Source organism: Lepisma saccharinum, chromosome 3 (assembly GCF_977018435.1).
Source record: "Lepisma saccharinum chromosome 3, izLepSacc3.1, whole genome shotgun sequence".
Classification (NCBI taxonomy): Eukaryota; Metazoa; Arthropoda; class Insecta; order Zygentoma; family Lepismatidae; genus Lepisma; species Lepisma saccharinum.
Window position 1 is genome coordinate 74,202,222 of NC_139231.1, and position 24,864 is coordinate 74,227,085.

Consider the following 24,864-nt stretch of genomic DNA (forward strand, 5'->3'; position numbering starts at 1 on the left):
CTTTCCTTTGACATCTAAAATGGGGCAACCAGTTCTGAATACATTCTTGAAAACGAACAAAAACCATAGGACAAGTAAAAAAAAAAAAGTGATCCCCCCACCTTCGCAGCTCATTCTCCATCACTGGTGTGCACGGCAATGTCAGAAAGGCAATGTGATAATTGCAGAGTTCAGGTCCTGTTTTTTTAATGCTATTTTAATGCTAATAGGAAATATTGCCCGTATTATTGTCTGTTGCATAGTAAGACGTAAAGCAATGATTTGAAGATAACGAAATTCGATATCCAGAAAGAAAAACAAGAGTTAAAACAACTTCATGTTCAGCACCTTCTGATAAGCAAAACTGTAAATTTTATTTTGCATCTGACAAAAGAATAAGTTTCCTCAACACTCAGAGCATGTAAGAAGGAAATGCACACAATATAATCGCCGCTTTTCTTCAGAACCATTCATGTGGGAGAAAAAAAAGGGGGGCTCAATGTAGGAATGGACGCTGAGACCGATTTAAAGAAATATTATTCAAGGGGAATATGTTGGAGGAGCGGATGTTTGGCATCGAGAATCCAGGGGAATACGTTTGGAGGAGCGGATGTTTGACATCGAGAATCCAACATTAAATCGTCGATTAACGTGTGAGTAAATAACGATCTCCCATTTTGATATTTGAAAATGCCCAGGTTTCATAAAGCTTGTTTTGAGTTCATTTTATGCTGATGGGCTAATCGGGAGTAAATATACAGTTTAAAGTGAAATCCAATTCCAAACCCAAATGATTTGCTGTTTAATGTGTCCTAGAATACGCATTGGGTGAAAAGAAAACAGATCGCAAGTTGCATGTTGCCTTTTTCAGGCTGGATTACAATGCAAGTCGAGGAAGGAGTTTGGACTGCTCCCTTGAATGGGGGAGGGGGTGACTATGAAGTTGGTTGAAGCAAAGAAAATGTGTTTTTTTTTTTACCAGCTGATTCAGAACGAAATTTACAGCCATGCTTTCTTTTTTGCTGGTGCCTAGAAAAGTTGTGTTGTTTCTTCCAAGAGATCTTATCTACCAGTTAATCTTGTAACAGACAATGCCCCAGTAGACCCATATAATATCCAACATTCATTCTGCCCGATTATCTTCCGACTTTTGCTGATGCCAGTGTGACTGGTGTCAAGATTCTTCGAGTTTCACTTGAAATAAGCGAGAAATTGTTTTCCCTTCCATAGGTCTCAGCGTAAACGGGTTTCTCATGAACTAGAATTGTAAGAATTTTCTGGAAGAGCAACGACTGTGCACAATTGAAAGAAAGTAACATTATTTTAAATCCTTTTTTGTGGAAACATTTTCATGTTCTACTTTCCTTCTCACAACATGCATCCTGTGCATAACAGGTTGTATAACTACCAGGATAAATATTGTTACAGTCTCCTAGGAATCTTTGTGTCCCTTTGAGCTCCGTTTAAGCTGAAAATTGGTGCAAATTCCAATAACGACCCTTTTCCCAGGAACTGTGAAAGGTCATTGTAACGAGAGTTGACTGTATATATTCCAAATAGAAGGCACAAGAATCAATCATTTACTTTGTTTCAAAATAAAAGGCACACATATTCCAAAATAAGGTACATATATATTCATTTGGAGCAGCAATTGCAAAATGGATTTCTGTAATTCAGCTGCCATCTGTTGCACATTGAACTTTCTACTTAAATTTGGCTCATGTTGTTCATTCTTCGTCTTTTACTGGAACACTGAAAATAGGTCCACCTTTCAATTCTGTGCGCAATATCCAATTATCCATGCATGGAATGGTATGCGATTCCTATGCTGAAATGAAATGTAAGGCACAAGATCGAAAAGCCTGGAGGTTGCATGCTCCCAATGGGCAGAGAATGATTAATGATTGATGTCCCACATTGATCTGTGGAGAACAACGAACTCATTACCATTCCATGAATACCATGACAAGGAACCACTTTGGTGGTGGTGCAATTGTGTAGGAAGGCATTTTCTTCAGTGGACTTTCAGAGCTATGCTACTTTGATGATGGTGCCATTAATGCTCAGAGATAAGGAAGAGGTGCTGAAACGTCATGCAAAATGTTTCAAGGCTGCAATAGGCCATCATAGAACACACATGGTGGTAGATTTTCTTCCGAGTGACTAGTAGTTGATTGATTGATTGAGTTGGCATTTTAAGTCTGCTTTATGCACAGTAAGGCTAATCGGGACTGAACCTACAGTTTAAAGTGGGATCCGAACCACTATGTGCCTCCACTGGGTATTGAACTCGGGACCACTTGATTACAAGGCAATGATGCTACCACTGTGCCATTGGGGAGGCCCAAGTGACTACTAGTCAGTGGTCTCTGGATATGAATCCCATAGAACACTGGTTCTCAACCTTTGTGACACCATGGCCTGGTAAATTAATTTCTTGAAAGCCGAAGCCTTGATCCTACTAACTTTACTCACAAATACCTTGCTATTTTTTAACTTTATACAGTGAACCCTATTTACTTCAAACTTGGATAATTCGAACAGAAGAATATTGATGTGATTTTTGTTAATTCAATTTTTTTCAGCCTCCCCTTGGCACTCGAATTAAAAAGAGTCTACTGTGTATTAATTAATAAGTAACTATGAAATTAAATATTAATAAATAAATCACGCATGGTATAATCATAGAGAGTAACACTTTAATTATGTCTCAGCTTCTTGAAAATAAAAATACTTGTTAATGAAAATTGCTGTGCAATCTAAAGTGACAAATATCAAAAGAACATGTTGCATCCAGTATACTTGATGTAAGGGCCTGGTACCAGGTAGTGGTTAAGAAACACTGTCATAGAGCATGTGTTTGATGCATTAGGAAGGTCAAGCACATCCAGTCAGTCTCCACAAAGGACAATTCAGGACTAGGATTAGAACCAGATATGTCCATTTTTTCAATATTCATCTTTGCTGAAATGGAGGCTTGATCATCTCTTTGTGTGTGTTGTTGTTGTTGTACATGCTACTTCTTGATGCACATGCCTACATTGCTTTGGGTGATTCAGACGTACCAACTCGGGCTTAGCAGATACCAATTGAATCAGATTGGTATCAGTTGATACGAGTGGCATTAGTATAGGAAAATATTGGTTGGATTTTATTTACCGAAACTGGCCAATACTTAACCACCATTTTGTTCTTTTGCAGGGTGCACAAGAATAACATGCAACACTTTCGCACTCTAATTATCCTGGAAGTTATGGAAAATTCGAAATTTTAATTTATTTTGCAGCAATATTATGTGGAAAACTGTATTTTGTGATTACCCAACAGGTATTTTAATATTCTGATGTAATGCTTGAATAATACTAAGCAAAGCCCTGGTAAATTGATGCATATATAGAATACTCAGACACTAATATTAATCAAAATTTTGAACAACTTTAGTTGTTACAATTTTCAAGCATCAGTATTGGTAGGAATCCATACGGTATTGTCATCGTTTTAGTCCTAAAATACATAGCTACGTGCTAATTGTAATTCTTTTTGCTTTGCTGCAAGCAGAAGATCTTAGAAGAGGTATGAAAAACAAAAAGCAAAACTGACGTGTGTGTTTTAAGAGAAAGGTAGCAAGTATTGAGCAAATATGGTTTTGTAAACATTACACCCTTGATAAATACGCTTGCTAACATTAAACATGATCTACGCACAGATTATATCACTTACTTTTGTGTTCTTGCTGATGAAATCTTTGAAATCATCATCCTTGCCCAGCACTGACTTGTTCATAACATGATCAAAGTACACACAGATGCATGGTGTAGGAGAGGCCTTCTCTGTATCAGCCATCCAGGTCAACTTTGGAGGCTTCTTATGGTCTTTATCTGTTAGATTCGTTTCTGCATCTATGGAAACCACTTTCCCATTTTTTCTAAGGAAACAAAAACATAGCATTGTAGGCAATTATCATATTGTCATTTTAGGAGTAGTGTTATACATTGTATTTCTGCTTATCATCAATCTCATTTCTACTTCTTTAACATTAATGAATGGGTTTGATTGACTTGGTTTATTTCACTTTGCTCTTCTGCCTCTTTTGGAAAATCCAAAGATGAGAATGAGTGATGATGTGATGAAATGAAGGGACACTCACAAAGAATACCCATGCCAAGGCCAGGATTCAAACATGGAACTCCTGGCATCACAGCATGTTGTGTTAATCACTCCACCATGGAGGCCAGCTTCAGAATGAATGTAGAAGCAAAGTAATGTTGCCTCTGGACACTGGACTGCACCATGAAAGCACATTCAAGTACAAGTGTGTTGCGTAAGGGCCAATATGAACCTAAAACCTTTGGTAGCAAGGCTGTACAAGACTTGAGCAGTGTTGTACATCCAATGGCAAAAGTAATGTTATGCAAACTGTTCATCACTATCTTCATTCATTATGTTTTCCACAACGTGAATAAACAGAGAACAATCTCCGCTCCAGAACAAGAACAAGTCCATTCCACAAAACCACACATAATTAACATGAAAAATGAATGAAAACAGTGATGAACAATTTGCCCACTGTTAATCTTTGCAACTTTTTTATTTTTGATTTGGTGTTTTAAGTCCATTTTATGCACAGTAAGGCTAATCGGGACTGAACCTACAGTTTAAAGTGGGATCTGAACCACTATGTGCCTCCACCGGGTATCGGACCCAGGACCCCTTGATTACAAGGTGACGACACTACCACTGCGTGCCATCGGGGAGGCCATAATCTCTGCAACTGATTGTAGAATTAAATTACAGCAATAAACAATCACCTGTAAAATTTTACTTGCTATGCACAAACATTGAAGCGTCTTAACAACACATCTGAGAATGAAATATATATAATATGACAATAATTCAGCAATTTCATCAAGTAAAGGTTTCACGCTGTCGTTAGACAATGGAAAAGGTAGGAACAGGCATTAGAAAAAAAAAGTGCTTTCACCAGTGTTGGACTATATTTTTAGATGGAAAATGTTGGAAATATATGGATGGGGTCCCTCTATATATACAATGTATGTTATGTCGATCCTTGAGTTTTCCGTATTTCTTTTTGCATTTCTATCATTTGTTTACAAACATTTAATCGCTACTCAATCACTGTTACTTGTTTCATTTGGTTTTAATCACTTCCTAAGTCCTTCTAATTGATCAGTGATCTGTTTTCCATTTCGCTGCTTGTGCTGCCATCTATCGTCGTCTTCAACTATTTCTAATACGTTTACCGGATCCGCTCCGCTCATCCCGGCACGTAACATCATCACTCATCCTCATTCTTGCTATTAACCAAAAGTGGCAGAAAAGTGACGCCAAATAACAAAAATCAAATCAAATTCACCTTGCAGTCAGATAACCTAACGACTGGACCATCTTAGTGTATTTTATTATTTATGTGGATTTGTTTATCTGATTTTAACACACAGTCAAACCCCGATTTTACGTTTTTCAGTGGACCGTAAAAAAAACGTAAAATGCGGGAAATGTAAAAAGTGGGAAAGCATAAGTTAGGGGTGAAACTCAAGTGTCAGTAAGAAATGACTACACAATCGACTTGTTAGGTGGTACAGTGAAATCCCGATTTTACGTTCCTGCATTATACATTTTCCCTCTTAATACGTTCATCCAGTCAGGCCCCTGCAAAAGGCCATGTTAAATAATAGGATGTTCACCTAGATTTTACGTTCGCTCTAACTCCAGTTTCCCACTTTATACGTTTTCCGAGCCGTGACAATGTCTTAAAATTTGGCAGAAACCTGTTCTTTTGACTATGCGACTTCTCCCTCCCCTCTTTTGCTTTTGCAGCTGTTTCATTCACCACGCGACCTTGAATTTCCAGATATTAGGCTTTCGTGCGAGAGGAGGGAGTGAAGAGGCATGGTCAGTGGAAGGCAAGGGGGGGGGGGGAAGGCAGGGTACAACTTGCATTTGTCATACCTCCCTTAAGGAACAGGAAGGGAAAACAACATTTCTTGCATTCCCCGTGACGACAATATGGGCTGATCCTTCTGCCGTGGGTTCAGACAAGTGCACTGTTGCCAAATTGATTCTCTCTAAATGCTGCCTTCCCTAGAGTTTGGACACAATGTGTGTGACTGAGGAGTCTATTCGTCCTTCTCCTCCACAAAAACTCAAGTGGAAAATTGACAACGAGACTCGATCACCATTCGCTTCTTTGACCACACATTTACTGAATTCTTCATAGTTGACGTGAAATAAAAAAAGAGGGGGACTTGTTTGTAAAAGGTTTTCCTTTATTCTTGTTTACAACGTTGAAAATGGAAAAAATTAAGGATTTGCCATACCGGATAACAACTGCACTTTTTCTTCAGTGGAAATTCGTTTAGATATGATTGGATGTAGTTAAATTATTTTTAATCTGAAGTTTTTTCACGAACGAACGCTATATCATTTGGTTATCAGTATGAAGCTGAAAATGTACAAGCTAAAGTGATCATTTTTTCTATGGGTAGATAGGGTGATATTTTCCTCACTGACGGAAAAATATTTGTCAAATCAATTGTGGGGGGGGGGGGGTGAGGTAGGGATTAATGATTCTTCTACGTGAGGCAGAGAATGTTTTCTCTATGCATATTGCGTAACTTGTAAAGTGTTGCATGTAGTAAAGTGATGGGGCCAGGAAAAATGAGTGAATAAACGAGATATGCGGCAATATTTTCTGAGCAGCAGCCAAATTTAGCACACATCTAAATTTCATTAAAATGCGTATTTGGGCCAAAAGAGCAAGGGGGGTGCCCAAGCATGGTGTTGATCACATCACCTTCAAATTGGCCAAAAAAAGTTGGGTAAAGGCAGCCGAAGCATGGTGCTGATCACACCATCTCCCACATCATGTATGAGTCACGGCATGGTGCAAAGTGCATGGGAAACTAACCTTCCCCTTTCTTTCATTTGCAGGGGGGGGGGGCATTTGCTTTGCATGCCCCCTATGGGGCACTAGTAGTGCTGGGCGATATATCGCTATCTTGAAAAAATATCATCCAGGCGATATGAACTAGACGACATATTGGCGATATATCGTTGCGATATTTTAGCGATATATATATATATATATATTGTGCCAGATATATATTGTCACAATATTTTGGTGATATATCGTCACGATATTTTAGCGATATATATATCGTGTCGGCAATATATCGTCACAATATTTTGGCGTTATATCATCACAATATTTGGCGACATATACCATGTCGGCAAAATATCGTCATATTTGGCGATATATCACGATATTTTAGCGATATATATCATGGAGAGTATATATTGCCGATATCATGATATGGAAAATATATAGTATCATATCGTCTGTGACAATATTTTCTTGGCGATATATCACGATATCAAATTTCCAATATCGCCCATCCCTAATCACTAGTCTTGTAATTACTGAAAAGTGTCAAGTATTTCTGCCCAAATTTTCTTGCTCCTGTGGAAGCGAGCACCCTTACACGAGACAACTTAACCAATTAACATAAAGGCGAAAATACTTTCCTCTGGCATCTAAAATTACGCAGTTGCTCTTCAACCCGAATACGTGCATTCAACAAACTTAGCGTACTGCAAGTGAAAAAAAAAAGATGCCCATCTTCCATAACATGAGCTCATTACTCGGGCACTGCGCAGAGCTATGCAGTAATTGAAGGATTCAGCCCCTTTCTCATTTTTTAATCCCCTGCATCGGAAATCTTGCTCATGTCTGAAGCATTGTCATGACAACATTGGAGAACTTTAAGCAGTGATTCTTCTCCCCCCTCCTTCCTTCCTTCTTTCTTCCTGCAACTTGGCCGGGAATAAGCACACTTCTGATAAGACTTGTTCAGCACTGCTCAACCATCTGTTCGTCTCGCCAACCCCCCCCCCCTTTCCATTCCAAACAGGTGAGAGTGGTGTCTGCGAGCAACGGGCAGCTGGTGCCAAATGTTTCGTCTCCTGGTTCCAGAGCTGACTCATCCAAAGGAAAGAAAAACGGCATTGTTTTGAATCTCCTCTCCGAAGGTTGTTTTGTTTTGATGATTAGGAAACACGAGTACCAGACACAAAGCGAGGAGTTAGAAAAAGGAAATGCAGATGATGCTAAGAATAATATAATTGCTGCTTTTCTTCGGAACCACATGCTGAAAATAAATCACGCAATATTAAACGTTGACGGGAAGGCAAAATAAAAACGTTATTTACGAGGAAACTATTGGTGGAAGACTTCTAAATAAAATAATAAATCATCAATTAACATGGATGTAAATAACAATCTGTCATCAATTAACATGGATGTAAATAACAATCTGTGGCATGCCCAAAGGGGGGTGATGAGGGTCATATGCCCCCCTCCCTCTGGCCAATATTTCTAAAAAAAAAAAAGAAAAAGAACGTCAAAGGCAGAAAAAGATGGCAAAATGAGGGCTGACTACTATATTTCGAAAATCCTGCATGCGTCACTGATAATTTATTGCAACGTCTAAAAATGCGTAAGTTTGACAAAGCTTGCTTTGTTCACTTCATGCTGTTGGGCTGATCGGGACTGGATACATATGCAGCTGAAAGTGGAATCTGAACCTTCTGCAAGTCTTCAGGACACTTTGATTACAGTATATAAAGATGCTTGGTGTCCAGCTCTAAATCATCATCCAGGACTTCTAAAAATAGCAAGTAATTATCAGTTTACAGAGTGAACGGAGATCTCACATGGTCAGATGCATACACTGAACCTAATAGGCGGCAGTTAGAAGCAGTCATCCATCGTCCCTACCCTCGAAAGGAGGAGGTGATCATTTATAGCTGTAAGCCAAGCATCTTTATATACCGTAATCAAAGTGTCCTGAAGACGTGCAGAATGGTTCAGATTCCACTTTGAGCTGAGGGGAGGGAGGGAGGGAGGGAGGGAGGGAGGGAGAAGTCGCATAGTCAACAGAACAGGTTTCTGCCAAATTGTGAGACATCGTCACGGCACGGAAAACTTATAAAGCGGGAAACGGGAGTTGGAGCGAACGTAAAATCGAGGTGAATGTCCTATTATTTAACATGGCCTTTTGTCTGACTGGATGAACGTATTAAGCAGGAAAACGTATAATCCGGGAACGTAAAATCGGGGTTTCACTGTATACAGATTTAACTCAGAATAATAAAATTAAAGTATTTTTTCTGTCTTTATAACAGTTATTTAGCATTAAATATGAATTATTAGTAGCTCGAATAGCTTATGTTAGAAAGACATGGAAAAGAAAAAAAATCTGAAATTTGGGACAAAGTGCTTGAAATTAATGTAGGTGTAAGGCAAGCAGTTAAAGAGATGAATGAATCAATAAAATAGAGGCAGAGTTACAAGCATTATAGAGGAGTTGGGAAAGTTTCTCTGTTAATATGAAGTAAATGACATTAATGCAATGAAATTGTACTCACTGATTAATTTTCTTGATAAGGACATTCCCCCAGTTGATGAATGTAGCATTTTCACCTTCCTTCAATGCCTCCACATCTGCTCCATCTATCAGAACCTTCGAACCAGTCCAGAAATTCCGTGTACCAACTTCAGGGTTTTTAGGATGTTTCGGGGCTGTCAACATTTCTTCCTTGGCATCTTTGATATTCACTGTGATAACATTCTCTTTCTCAAGGGCAACGTATCTTGGTGCAACTGGATCGATTACCTAAAAATGTCATAAGAGAAAAATAGTACTCATTTCTTGTTCAATAAGAAGCAATAATAGAGGCTGCACAAGATGTTACAATATCTATACTACGGAAAACAATGGCAAGTTGTTTTCTTGTAAAGGTTGTGTGAATGTTAGGATTTCCCTGCCATGAATTCCTATACTTTTGGAGGAAGAAATATGTCTCACGAACAGGCTATGGTAGGTAGCACTACTGAACCTCGAACAAGTGTTCTTGGGTCACCAGCCAGGTAAAATCAGTGTTAGCTTCCAATGTATTGAGCAAATATATTGCTCTCATCATCATTCCCCTCGGAAAGTTGAACGCTAATGCTGATTTAGCGTGGCTGTTAACTCGATGGATTGATTTGTTTTATTTTACTTCACTTTTTGTGCCACTTTTGCTAATTTGCAAAGGTGAGGATGAGTGATGACATGATGAAATAGATGAATGGACACAAACATCTATGTCCAGGCCAGGATTCGAACCCAGGGACATCCTGTACAGTAAATATATATTCCATGCTTTGTGCAAGTAACATTTTAAAACATCTGTCTAGACAATATAGTAGTACTAAGCTAGGATTTGGATGTCTGTCAGTCCATCAACAAAATTTATCATTAGAGCCAAAGAGATTTTGGAGATTGCAACAGTTGACACAGGAGAAAATTAAGATCCATTTAGGAATGTTCTGTAGAAAACACAGTTAAAAATCATATGAAAAACCTCTGTACCCATGTTAGTTTCACATGGTTGGGACATATTAATTTCATTGAAATTTATGGGTTCCAAGAAAGTCAGATTAATCTTTAGAAAATGGCTGATTTCAAATGAAACCACCACCACATGGCAGCAATTAACACATTATTTCTCGTAAACCACAGATGATAATTCAGATCTGTCCTTTTTGTTAATTTATACATTTGAAGGTATGACATACTGGAATGACAAAAAAATATATCTATTGTTACTTTTATTAACAAACACAATTCAAAAATGTCGATTTCTTCCCCAACTAACATTATGGGATAGAACTTATAAATGGGGATTATTATGCTGATATATTTTACTTTCACATGTAATAATGAAAACAAAATAACTTGTTAACAATATGCAACAATTAGGGGTCCAGCAGGAAATGTTCAATTTTCAAAATCGAGGGATGGGCATTACATGTCTTTTGTTGTGCTTCCCAACAAATTTGGTCCATCCAGCATTCATAGGGCTGACACTAGAAGCAATTTTCTGAATTTTTTTTCCGTAAGTTAGTAACACTGCTTATACATTATTGTTATTTTCTTCCCCAAAGAAGTATCAGCCTATTTTCAACACAACTTTGCATGGTTGTAGGAACGTACCACTGCTACATACTACATATTTTTGTTCACTTTGGTCTAGTGAGGTAGCCAAAGGAGCATGTCAAACACCAATTTTTGTGCGCAATTTTGATTTTCTTCTCTTCTTTTAAATTTCACCATTGTGAGGTACAATGTACATATAACTTTCAACTTCATTAAAAGCTCTGTTATTCCATAGATTTTATATTCTTTCTTCTTTTTTTCTTTTTTACGTCACAGAAAGTTTGAAAAGCACACATGTGACAAGTTCCTGTCCGGAGAGTCTCCCATCCACTAAAGGTTAAAGAACAAGGTTAGAGAGTTTTTTTTATGAAAATGAAGTTCCTTCACTCATCTATTTTCTTTTAGTTTGCTCAATAATACACTGACATGGTACTTACCTTCTTATTAAAAGCCCAAATCTTATCCCAGTCCATGACAACAACAGATCGTGATGACCCCTGGGCAATAATAAACTGTTTCAGACCTTCAACTGTCATCCCTCTCCTCAGCACTCCACGGACAGTTGGGAATCTTGGGTCATCCCTTAAAGAAATAAGCAAATCAGCTGTGTAACAGAGTTGTGGAAATAAGTCAAGCAATTTTTAAAAAAAATATACTGATGAATCTACTGAAAATTTTATCAATAAACGTATACTATATGACTATGCCACCAGTTCATAACATTTAATTTACCAGGGACCCCTTTAAATATTCTAATGCATGAAAAATATATTTAAAGTTGCTGCTCATCAAGGGTCTTTTATTACAATTATGCTATTACAGAATACATCTTTTTTATTGTAATAACAAGAACAATAATACTCAACAGTGAACAATAGTGTAATATTACTTTAATAAAAAGACTAGTGGTGCATTTCACTTACAAATCGTGTTATTTTGGGTTTAATGTGATGCGTGTGTGTGAAACGTGATTGTGACTTCTAAATCCTTGTTTACCAAATGATTTCTATTTGTTTTTATGGAAAAGGATTTTTCATGAAAGTAATGCCCTTAAAAATCAATACTTAGAATGTTTGTTGAAGGTTCTAGGAAGTCTTCAAAGTAGACCCAGAAATTCAGAAGGGACTGTTAAGTCACAAACTGCATATGTGAATTTTATACTAAGAAATTTGAACAGTCTCTTAATATTAATGAAAAAAAATATTTGTTTCTGCCTCTAGCAAACTTGGGAACATATTTAACTTTTCAACTGGTTTACTAAATAATTGAGCCTATTATTCTCTACCCTTCACAACAAGTATATAAGCTCTAACATTTCTTCAATCCTTCATGAACCCCTAAGATCTGTGGAGCACAGGCTAAACACTGCTGTAATATCCCATTCAGCCCCATCCCTACTCTATGAATTAGCACGTTTCTACTCACCAGCCCTCAACAAGTCCTTCCTCCACAAACCATGTAAGCTTTCTCTTTGAGAGCACAGTGTTCATCATATTCAGTCTACTGTACTCCCAAATGCAGGGCTTCCTCAGTCCAAGTGCATCTATAAACCAATAGAACTGCTCATCACGATCGTGATATTCCATTGTTCTCAATGCATGTGTAACTCCTTCAATGCTATCCACAATAGGACATGCAAAATCATATGTTGGGTATACTCTGAAACAAAAAAAGGATACATGTAATGAGAAATCATACTTTAAAGCCATTGTTAATGAATAAATTATATGCAAAATATATCTACGCAAGAATTCAGTGAGAAATTATTACTGGTGTTTGAAATAGTTATTGATGATATTATTTATGTTACTGGAAGACAAAAAAACTAACTAAAAAAAAAAACTAACTCTCTAGCCTTCTTAAACCCGAAGGTTCATGGCTGCAGAAACACAGGCCTTCCATCTGTCCCTATCTTGAGATCCTACTGGAAGACAAAAGATTTGGAAATGTGAAAACCTAACCCCAAGCTAGTTTGATCTGTTCTTGGAAGTACGAAAATGGTTGGCCTTTTCTGATCTTTTCCAAGTAAAAAAGTCACCATCCCTTTCAGCACCCTATGCAGAAAGATGCTTAATATTTCTGCAATCTTTTCTATTTGTTTCCCATGGCCTGGAAAACATATTTAAGTAAATCAAGCGAGTTTAATAAAAATAAATCAAGTTGACCACAGAAAATTGACTTCTCTTATAACATTAATGTGAACAAAAAAGTACAGACAAAAATAAAATACTTATGAAAGGAGAAAAAGGTATAACGCTCGGTGGGTGCTGTGAACTCCAAATTAAATCCACAACTCCAGGGGAAGCGCTGTATATGATAGGAATCCCTAAAGACTAAGCGTTTTGCCTCGTAAGATGGGTATATTAAATTGGAGCAAGTACATTCACAAACAATACCAATTTAATTTAAACGCTGAAACCGCATCCAATTATTCGCTGAGTTTCAGAGCAACCCAACTGATTGGTAGCACTGGTTGCAATGACGTTAGAACTACAGTGACCATCTAAGAATAGGCTGATCAAACTAAAGTAAAAATAATCCTGCAATAATGACTTCCCAATTACTTATGAATTAATTGACATTTATCATCCCAGAGCGACTAGTGCGAATTGTACCTTCCCCCTCTGAAAAGGAACACTGTCATTAATACATACATAGCAACATATTTAACACTGGGATTTCTTTGTGGTGAAATGTTAACGCAACGAAGTACAATTAATATATATTTATTTTGCTGAACACAGACAAAGATAAATCCAGCTGATCAAGCGTTTTTTCTATACTCAATTATTAACGACAAAGTTACATGCCACATTATCCATGTAGCATTTTGTGTCCGTTGACCCCGATAAACAAACAGTGCAGTTATTTATAGAACTCAGCTGTTCAAGCTAACATGACGTGACGTCATCCCCTGTTAGAATCTATTCGATGAATTACTGGTGTTCACTTTTAAAATTACAATGTATATACCCCTAAAACAAGCAGTTTGTAGGTGACTTGTATTAACAAGAGTTTAACTTTCAATAAAAATTTGAACGATTACGGTAACATCTTGGCAACGTAAAAGTCAATCATTCACTATTTGTGAGGCAGTTACATGTTACCATACGTCACCTACCCTATGCTTAAACATGAAACATTACCCACACAACATGATCAAGAGAAGTTCTGAGTACACAGAATAAGAACATCAAAGAATATTTACAATAATTGATATATACATTACAGTTTTTTTACCGATCGTTTATGCTCGCCAAGATGGCTACCTGACGTGCTCTCTTCCTACCCGAATTAACGACACGACGCGTCTACGAAAATGGCCAGAATTCGATGCACACGGAAGCTAGCTTTTATAATTAGATGCAAGTAGATTCCGCCGTACCACGAAATATCCTGCAGACTTCCGATGACACTTAGATAAGTAAAGATACTGTACTTATGATCATCCGGTTACCTCATAATGAAGCTCATGATAACCAAAGAAAAATTTCAATTATCTGTCCCCACTATATATTGCGCGCATAATTTTTTGGCACAACATGTTACACAGTCCTTTGTGTTTCATGGATCCAAACAAATTCCATCGCAATCCTTTGTGCGTTGGGATGATCACTGATATCTTTGATCGGCGAGAAACTCAATCGACCATCATGTTTCCTTCCTCCCCAACCAGTCCTCGAATCGCTCCTTTTACCTGATCCTCAGAAAACGAATCCGTTCTTCGGTTCCTTGATGAGGTTCAATCTTTCGTGCACAGTTGCGTCCATAACCCAATTTAAGTTGTGTCTTCTTCACAAAACAAATTATTAGACCATTGCATTGCTTTCATGATAAATCATTTACATAAATTAAAGAGAAAACAGTCATTGTTCTGTATGCAAACACCAGGTTGGCTGAGAACACGTATTGTTTGCGAACTGTTCAAATGATCATCTGATTAATCCATCCTGTACACTGCTGTCACCAGGTGTACAAACATTGATCTGAATCGCCCACAAATATCTATAACGAGTGTGGCGTGGCAGTTAAAATAAAATTTACTCATTGTAAACATGAATTAACATGTTGGACCGAATGATTACATAAAAAAACTCCTATGACCACATACGTCATAAAGGGAATACCGTATTTTGTATTTAGCAGTGAATAAATAAATCAACTTACTTGTATTTGGTTCCAGTTCGTGGATGAGGTTCATTCTTGCACCTGTAGATTGTTGGGTCCCTCATGCATCCATTGAGAGACTGCATGTCAATTTTTGCTCTTACACAACACTTTTGACCATAATCTGTCCCTTGTTTCATCTCCTTCCACATTGAAAGATTCTTATCAACAGCTGAAAAGGAACAAGAATACAGTAAGAAACAGTCATATCAAACAACAGAACAATATTTCACCCCCCTGTAAGAGTTCCAGGCAGTAAAAAAAAAATCCATATCTTGCTTGAAAATGAATGCAGAGCATCAGAAGTTAGTTTTGCATGAAGAGCACGTGGTACTCTAAAAATCTTTGAATATCATGGACAAAACACATCATGAAATACTTTAACTTAAATTATTATGTGCTCCTCCAAATTATTACCACCTTGCTGTGGTAATAATGTGTTTACACCTGTGCAACTTTTTGTTGTGTTTCGTAGGCATAAGTGCACTGCATGAAGATACCAGTAGATGCATGAAGAGAAGAAAGGACAGGTGTGCGTGTGTGAAACTATTTGAAGTGAGCATAATCTTTCATCTGAACATTCTGTTCACTTCAAATAATGCCGACACATTATGTCCTAGTTTACACTTTTCCTTATTACATTGAAGCTTTCCTGGTGACCAATGATGAAAAGATTCTCTCTGGCCATCAACCAGTTGAGCTGTGGAAAGGATTCCAGGCTTTCAAGAGGTAACACCACTCTCCTCTTCAGGGTAAGAGTGCAGTGCTGAGCGTCAACCTGATATTTGTGTGTTTGGAGATGGAGGTTCCTGGTGAAGATGGTGTGCCAATTAGGAGCCGTGTCTGCTGATTCCATGTCACTGGCTGACTATCGCCAACCAGGCAAGGTCCAATTTGAGCTCCATGTCGCGATTAAGATTCTGTTCTTCCCATGAATGGCTATGCTTCTTTAATGATGTGGTTCCAGTAGTTTGATGATTTGGCAAGAATTTCTGCGTTGCTGAAATCTATTTTATGGTCCTAGTTGATTGAATGTTTCGCTAGTCTTGACTTTTCCACATGGAAATTCTTAATGTAACAATGGTGTTCTCTGCAGATATTTTCTATTGTCCTGCCCATTTGACCAATGTATGCTTTACAGCCTTTACAGGCAATATTGCAAACTTCAGGTTTTTTAAGTCCCCTATTGTCCTTTGGGTTGCATAGTAGGCTTCTGATCTTCAGCGGTGATGTGGTTTGTAAATAGTTTTTACACATTGAACATCTTAACCTTTTAATACGATGTGATTTTGCCTGAAGAATTTTCTGCTGCTTCCTGAAGAAGACTAATGTTTATTGGTTGAAAACCATGATACCGATGCATTGGCCAATATGAATTGCATCAGCATCGGTTTAAATTTAATCAGCGATTCAGGCCTGTGTATTTCCAGAGTCCAGGCTACTCATGGAGTACTCCAAAATGTGGCACAGCCCTTTTTGCATAGTCTAAATATCCTGAAAATTATGCAAAATGCATATCTTCCATTTTTTTTTGCAACATTTGTAAGGAGATGTGTATTTTGTGATTAAATGATTCTCATGTAAAATTTTATTATTTTATTATTGAGGCAAGAGCGTAAATCAGTGACCCCCCCCCTCCTTCCCTCTTTCTGCAACTTGGTCAGGAATGAGCACACATCTGATAAGACTTTTGTTCAACTGCATTGGCGCCGCTCCACCACCTGTTTGTCTTCACTTCCCCTCCCTCCCATTATAGCTGGTCCGAGTGGTGTCTGTGGGCAGCGAGCAACTGGCATCTGGCACCAGTGTTTTTGTCTTGTGGCTCCAGAGCACTGACTCATCCACTGTAAAGGGAACTAAAACGGCATTGTTTTGCTTTTGAAGATTACAAAACACGAGCACCAGACACAAAGCGACCAGTTAAAAGACAAGCTAATTCTTTCTTGTTTTGACTTCTGATAAACATCTTGAACACACAGAACAGTGCAGGAAGGAAATGCACATGATTCTAATAATTAGAGCCCGGAAGTTTGGCAAAATGCCTCTTTTTATCTACTGCATATATTGATAAAATTTTTCCGGATATACGTTTCTTATGTTGTTTCGAATGTTTTGGAAGCCTTTTCATTTTGCCTATTTTGCCTATTTGGGACCCCACTGCCTATTTTTAATTATAATGCCTTTTTTTGCCTTTTTCAATGAAATTTGACATTTTTTTTTAAAAAAATGTGTACATAAATTATTTTTCTCCCAAAAAACGTTGTTGGCATTTATTTTTCTTCCGTTTATTATGTGAATAATTTTCGCCTTATTTAAGTAATATTGAACTCACGCATGTTTCAACATTGCTGAAGGAGAAAAGTGTGAGAAAAAAGTATTTCATGCTGAGTCAGGATATTGCCTTTTGGTTAACATTTCTTGTGCATGAATGACCGCTGAAGTGGACAGGTTGATTTCGAACACAAAGAAAATATTTCTGAAATCTCCCTCTCGAAAATGAAAATTTCAGGAAGTTGCGATTGAGCTTAGTTTACCTCAGCAACCAGTCTTGACGAGATAGGGAACCTGGATATCAGCAGCTATATATTATGCTAACAACCTTCAAAAAATCAGTGAGGTGATCGATGCTCTTCCAGAAAATGAAGCGGCTTCAATTCGTGAAGTGAAAAAACTCCTGTGCTATTCAAGTTTACTTTTGCACATTATGGTGCATTGCCAGAGACAATTACAATTATAGCATCCATGAAAATCTTCGAGGAATCTATGCAGCAGATGATGGAAGTGCCAGGAGAAAAGGGGTGAGCTGTTGCGGAAAAGTGCTAACGGGTAGTGAGTGCAAATGAGGACTTGAAACAGATAAAAGGTAAAGTGCTCCCCTGTGCTTAGCACTATGCCATGATCCGGTCGTGAGTGGGTGTGATGTGATCAGCATCACGCCCCTGACCGCCTTTACCCCCCAGGGTTTTCCCCAGGTACCCATGTAATTCGACTTGAAACAATTGAAAACAATTTGTGATATTCTAAAAGGTGAAAATGCTGTTACCAAAATGAGTCCAGCTACATTAGCTTGTTATATGTATGCTCCAATAACTTCTGTCGAAGTAGAAAGATCATTTTCTATTATGAAAAACATTCTATCAATGAATGTTTAGAACTTAAAAAGCACCTTGTAGTTATGTGCAATCAAGACGGAGAAAATTGAAATGCTCTTCCCAATTTAGATTTTAACATTTTGCCAGAAATTGAAGATAAAAGTAAGCGACTTCTAAATGTGCCTTTTTTCGGTTTATTTTGCCTTTTTTTTCATTTTTAGTGCCTATTTACCACATTATAAATGCCTTTTTGCCTGCCTATTTTAACGAAAATAAATGCCTGAACTTCCGGGCTCTACTAATAATAAATCGCGAAATATTAAATGTGGATGGGGGAGACCAAAAAAAAAACATGTTATTTACAGGAAAACTATTGGTGGAAGGGGTGTTTGCACTCCACAACACTGCTAAATCCAACAATAAATCGTGGACTAATCTGGGTGTAAATAACAATAAGTGGCATGCCCAGGGGAGGAGTTGATGGAGGTCATAACCCCTCTTCGGCCCAGTATTTCTAAAAAAAAAACTAAAAAAAACGTGAAAGTTAGGAAGATGCAAAATGAGGGCTCTCGTATTGTGACATCAAAAAATGAGTAACTTCGACAAAGGTTGTTTTCAGTTCACTTTATGCAATTGGGCTGATCAGGACTGGACACACATGCAGCTAAAGTGGGATCTGAATCATTCTACATGTCTCCACTGTGAACTGAATCCAAGACACTTTGATTACCGTATATAAAGATGCTTGACATCCAACTATATTATTAACCCCCCCCCCCCCCCAATTACCTGATACTTCTAAAACTATCAACAAATTACCATTTTTACAGAGTAAATGAAGATCCTACACAATCAGAATCATAAGTTGAACCTAATAGGCAGCAGATAGAAGCAGTCATCCACTGTCCCTAAACTCGAAAGTGGGTCATGTTAATCCGCCACTGATTTTCACAGAACGTCTTGCTTTTTTTTTCCCCCTTAGAAATTCATAATCATACTTCTTTACCGTTGTTGAATTATTTTTGATGCAATATACCCCCTAAAAGTCGATTATGAAGTCATTACTGACACTTGAGTTTCACCCCTCCCCTATACATTCCCGCATTTAACGTTTTATATTTACAGGCCCCTGAAAAACGTAAAATCGGGGTTCCACTGTATATAGACCAGCCAAAGCTCAACTATTATTGATAATGATGGATAACAATCTACAAAAGTCTCAGAATGAAAACAAAAGTACTTGCATATAATTACAAGTTTGTGTTACTTTTTCTTTTATCTGCTACGGTCCTAAACTGACACTTGTAACATCTCACTAAAATCATATTAACAATGACAGTCAAATATGAATCACACTTACAATTGTTGCGATTCTTAGAGTCGACTTTCTGCTCTCTCTCCTGCTTCATGGTTTCTGGTTCTGTATCATCAACATAAGCTTTCCCATCCTTTATCATCTTTTCACAGTATTCCAACATGATATCAAAGTAACTTGATGTGTGCGAATATATATCTGGTTTAATATTAAGTAACTCCACATCTTCCAGAATAACCTGCATATAAACAAAGCAGCAATTAAAAATGTTGCAAATCTTATCCTGGAAATTATGCAGCTTGTACAATGTATTACCGGTACAAATGCCTGATACTATGAGTAATACACAATATAAAATTATATTTCTTGAAGAACCTAAATGGTTCATTAATCTCGTAACCAAGTGACTACAGTAGGTTTTTGCCATGGAAAAGGACACTCCATATTTGAACACTTAATTTAAGAATAAATTTCAACCATGTTAGGTGAACTATATTATCAGGATAATAAAAATAAAAACAAAATGGTAGAATTTTGCTGTTTAAAAAAACATCTGACTGGTTAAATTACCCACCGTTTTACTGACATGCTGAGATATCTATATCGGCTTATAATGATAAATTTGTCCTACCTATAATCCATTAAATCCTAGTTGACAATCACTGCAGTAGAGGGAAATAAAACAAACAAACCACTTTCAGCAATACCACACTGAAATAATTACAACAATGCAGTGAAATCTATTGTTATATTATGTTTATATATTTTACATTTTTCTGCATAAATCACTATCTTCTGAATTCCTACCTAACAAAACTTACAAGCTCCCCCCCCCCCCCCCGAGATTTACATATTCATGGATTTAACCTTAAGCCTCAGGGACTTGCAAAACATAGACACTGTGCTTTCAAAACAATAAAATTGAAACTAGTGACTCACCTTTTCGAAATCAACTTTTTCCTTTGCAGGATTTGTATCATCAAATCTCATTATGAGTTTTCCTTCAAAACTCTGCTGGTAATACTGATTTAGCAGGGCTGCCTTTGCATGTCCTATGTGAAGGTACCTGAGTAAGAAGTAAATTTTCAAACAATAATGTGCATTACTGACAATTTATTAATGGTTCATTACTTAACTTGGGCTCTTTTTCCAAAACTGTTCCTCTCCCCTTTTTATTGCAGTGTTGCCAGTGGAAGAGCAACGATTTCTACTAAAACCATCAGCCCATATACTGACCAATTTCATCAATAAATAAATTATTAACATTAAATATAACAACTAAGCAAATATCCAGTATCTGGATTTCTGACACTTGAGATAACCAATATCTGCATAAAATTTTATCCACATTTGGCTCCCTTATTGAAATCTAGCAATGAGAAGATTATAATCATAATTGCCAATCATTCTTGGCAGAAACTAAGTACACATCAGGAAAGGAGAGAGTAAAATGCGTAATTCTAATTTTCTGAAAAAGAAGTACACAATACGACCACTTACCCACTGGCTTCTGGTGGAAACCTCACTACTACTTTTCCCATTTCAGCTCCTGGAAGTTCAACGAACTTCCCTTCCTCTTTTCTGGCTTGCGACAAGCTTGGCCTCCCCCTTGGAGCAGGGGCCTTGGGCAAGGCCTCCTCCGGCAGAGCATCCACAACAGCTGATACATGCTCCAGCGACTTTACGAAATTGAACCATCTAGCCACATTCACGGGTGGTTTCCCCTTTTCAACCGCGCTCACCCACTGAGGACTACCTGAAATATTCACAAGTATGCATGGAGACGTAATGAAGAACTTGAGTTAGAACAGTATTACGAAACTGATAAATATACACTTAAATAATTTTAGCCTTTTTTTTGGAAGACTAATTAAAAAACAAACAATTAGATAAAATTACCTGCATGAAAAATTAAGTTTGTATAACAATAAAAATGAAATTTCTGTTGATACTGTTAAAGTACCACTATAAAATGTACTTACGTAAAATTGTAAATGTTCCATGAAGAAACTAAACAGTTCATTCATCTTGTAACTAATGTCTGTAACAGGTAACTGTGATACATTATGATTTTAAAGAAAGAATTTATATTTTTCTTTAAAAAGACGACAGTATGGATTATACTTTCATATTAATAAAAAAATGGTAAAATTATCAGCATTTTTAACAAAAACAAGTATGTTTATACATATTAGCAATAATAATGGAGTACTGAATACCCTGCCCCAAGTTTATTATAATTTAGGGATGGGACTGATTATTCGGTACTCTATTGGTATCGGCCGATATAGGCATATCGGTGTATCGGTTTATCGGTAAAATTACCGATTATTTTACCGATCCAATATATCGATAAATATCTTATAATTTAGTGCAAAATTCTGCCATTTTGTTGTAATTTTTATCGATAATCTCCATGTCCTACTTTCTGAAAAAGTAAATGTCTAAATATTCAACTTCTTTTGCACTGCAATCAATGAAAATTTCAGGGTCTTCAAGGAGCATTTCTAATTTTATATCGGATCGGTAGAATATCGGTTATCGGTAAATTTTATATCGGTACTTTATCGGTATTGGCTAAAATTTCATATCGGGATATCCCTATTACAATTATTACATTCAAATATTACACTACAACTACATCTTATGAATCAAGTAGTTTTACTTAAAAATATCCATAGATTTACATATTCAGGGGTGGACAATAGTAACAAAGTCCAAATTACTGACTTAACTGACCAATTTAAATTAAATACTGTGAAACCTTGATTTCATGTTTTCAAGGGACCAAGTTGATAAAAATTTAAAATGTAGGAAATTGTAAAACAGAGGAAAATTTTATATATTGGGACCATCAAAATTGAATGATAATGTCGGAAAATGTAAAATGTGGGAACATAAAACCATGGTTCCACTTTTTATAGTATCTGGCCTCCGTATCCCCAAAGTCAGCTTTTGCACACTCCTTTCAACATAAATCTTCTTAATGTTTTTATGAAGATTAAAACAAAAAAAGATACAGTCTTTTAATGAACATTTTCCACCCTTGCATATAAGACAATCAATATCAGAGATGGATTGACATGAAATTTTAACCGAAAATGATAAAATAAATTTACCAATACCGATATTCTAACGGTTCAATATAATATAACATGCTCCATGATCATGAAGAGCATTTTTCTTTCAATTAATATATAAACAACGTGATTGCAATGGTTTTGCTTTAGAAAAAGAAACTGCAGAATAGAAACATTTCTGAGTACACCAGGGCCATGATCAGACTGCTTGCTTTACCACTTCATCAGTGGTGAAATGTTGGTCTGTGAGGACCTTCTTTAAGGTTCCCAACAAGTGAAAGTCACTTGGAGTAAAGTACAAAATATAAGGGGTGCATGGCAGTGACTCCCAGTTGAGTTCCTGTGTGCAAATCATGTAATGTGCAGTACGTGGGCATGCATTGTCTTGCAGAGAGGTCTTGGTACCCAATGTGCACTAACTTTCTGGAACTATAGGCATTCATGAATGATGTATTCAAAGTTTCCACAGAAAAATGCACCTGTTCTGCAAGTTCGTGACTTGTTATCTGTCAGTTTTAAAAGATCACGCTTTAAACTCTCTGAATGTTTATAGGAACGACTGCAGTGGGTTCTGAGTATATATCAGCTGAGATTGTCTTGCACTGATATAAGTCCATATTTAAACCGTTGGCAACATTAAAATATTTTACTACAGCTAAGTGTCCCATCACCGTACTGCGTTTGAAGGCTTCTGTGAATTTCACTCGATTTTACTTCTTTATTCACAAGAAATTTCACCACAACATGCTGTTCAACATTTGCACCCACAGACTTGTCCAATATCTTGTTAACAAGTGACTCGCGTTGACCATGATGTTATCACTCCATGTGGTAATAGTAAACACTTGTCTCTTATAAGTAATCTATCTGGATGTATTCAGTTAATCTGCAAAATCAAAAGTCCCACTTTGACTTGAACGACCCTCGAAATATATCAATAACCTTCTACCAGGCAACCATCAAGTCAGCTTTCTTAGATATAAAGTCAACAATGCATTGAAAGATCAATAAGAAGCAATATGTATCTCATATTACAATAAAAAGATACTAAAAAAGGCTTACTGTAGAGTGTTCCCCACACAACCAAATCAGCGATAGTCAGTTTGTTTCCAACAAGGAAGGTGATGGGGCCCAAAAGCTTATCCAGATAAAGCAGGGCCTCTTGAAATTCTTGAGTGCATGAGAGTGGACCAATGCTGAAGGATAACCAATGATCAACCTGAAATTATATGAATCGCCAAAGGCATTTTTAACTGAGCAGATTGTTCTTATTTTCTTTAATTATGCTAACACATTCTTTATGGGGCAGTGCGGAAAAGGAAATAAACTACTTTTCAAATGGGAAAGTTTCAAACATTACAATGATTTGGGAATTTTTGAAATAGGAAATCAGTAATTTCTTAACACACACAATAGGAAATCTCAACTCATGGCCACAATTTTTCCCTGACATAATACTCTGATTTTTCATAACTATTTTAAATTCTTCTAGTTTACGGTTCTTACAAGCACACAAACAGAAACATTACATAAAAAATTGTGTTCATGTGCTTGTAAGAACTGTAAACTACTGGAGAAATAATTCTGCAATACAAAGCAATACATACATATAAGGAAAAAAAATATTTCAATTCCCCAACCACCATGGACCCTTAAAAATCGGAAATTAATTTCCCAATGTCAGAATCGGGATATGAATTATCTTACTGTTTAGCACACACAGGACATGCACTACATAGAAACTTTAGCCACAGACTCTGGTTTGAGTCCTGGTCAAAGCTACATTTTTTCGCTGATATTTCTACAGGATATGAATGTTGGTCACCATGGGCATATTTGGTAACACACAGAGTGTGCTTACGAGGAAAATTATGCCAGGGAGATAAAAGTATTAGTATCTCTCCTGTAGTTAGATATTGTTGAATACATACTCAAATGTAAATAAAGTCCCTTTGAGGACCAAGAACTGCCAAGAAATTTGTGTGTGTGTGTGTGTGTGATGTGTAGAAACACAAATATTTTATTTTGGGTAGGAACATGTAATGTCAAATTACACATTTTAATGTTCACTTTCGGTGATTTTGAAGAGTGATAAGTGCATTTTTTAAAAGATGTTTATCACACAAGAATCACCCACAAAATATTTTTTTCTGAATCTGGATAATTCGGTGCGTTATGTAAAACACCAGAACATTAATTCCTTCTGCAGCAAAATTAGGACGAAAAATAAG

The 24,864-nt window shown here is 36.9% G+C and overlaps 1 protein-coding gene across 1 annotated transcript in view; it reads right to left on the reverse strand.

Moving 5' to 3' along the window:
- Nucleotides 1-24,864, reverse strand: part of GluProRS (Glutamyl-prolyl-tRNA synthetase) — a 162,211-nt gene that overhangs the window by 123,514 nt on the left and 13,833 nt on the right. The window contains exons 3-11 of the mRNA XM_083118804.1: nt 23,696-23,852; nt 21,054-21,309; nt 20,493-20,619; nt 19,599-19,791; nt 15,147-15,318; nt 12,405-12,638; nt 11,417-11,561; nt 9,427-9,674; nt 3,700-3,904 (exon numbers count right to left, since the gene is read on the reverse strand). Of these exons, the coding sequence (XP_082974930.1) occupies nt 3,700-3,904; nt 9,427-9,674; nt 11,417-11,561; nt 12,405-12,638; nt 15,147-15,318; nt 19,599-19,791; nt 20,493-20,619; nt 21,054-21,309; nt 23,696-23,852 (1,737 nt within the window). The remainder of the gene's footprint in view (nt 1-3,699; nt 3,905-9,426; nt 9,675-11,416; nt 11,562-12,404; nt 12,639-15,146; nt 15,319-19,598; nt 19,792-20,492; nt 20,620-21,053; nt 21,310-23,695; nt 23,853-24,864) is intronic.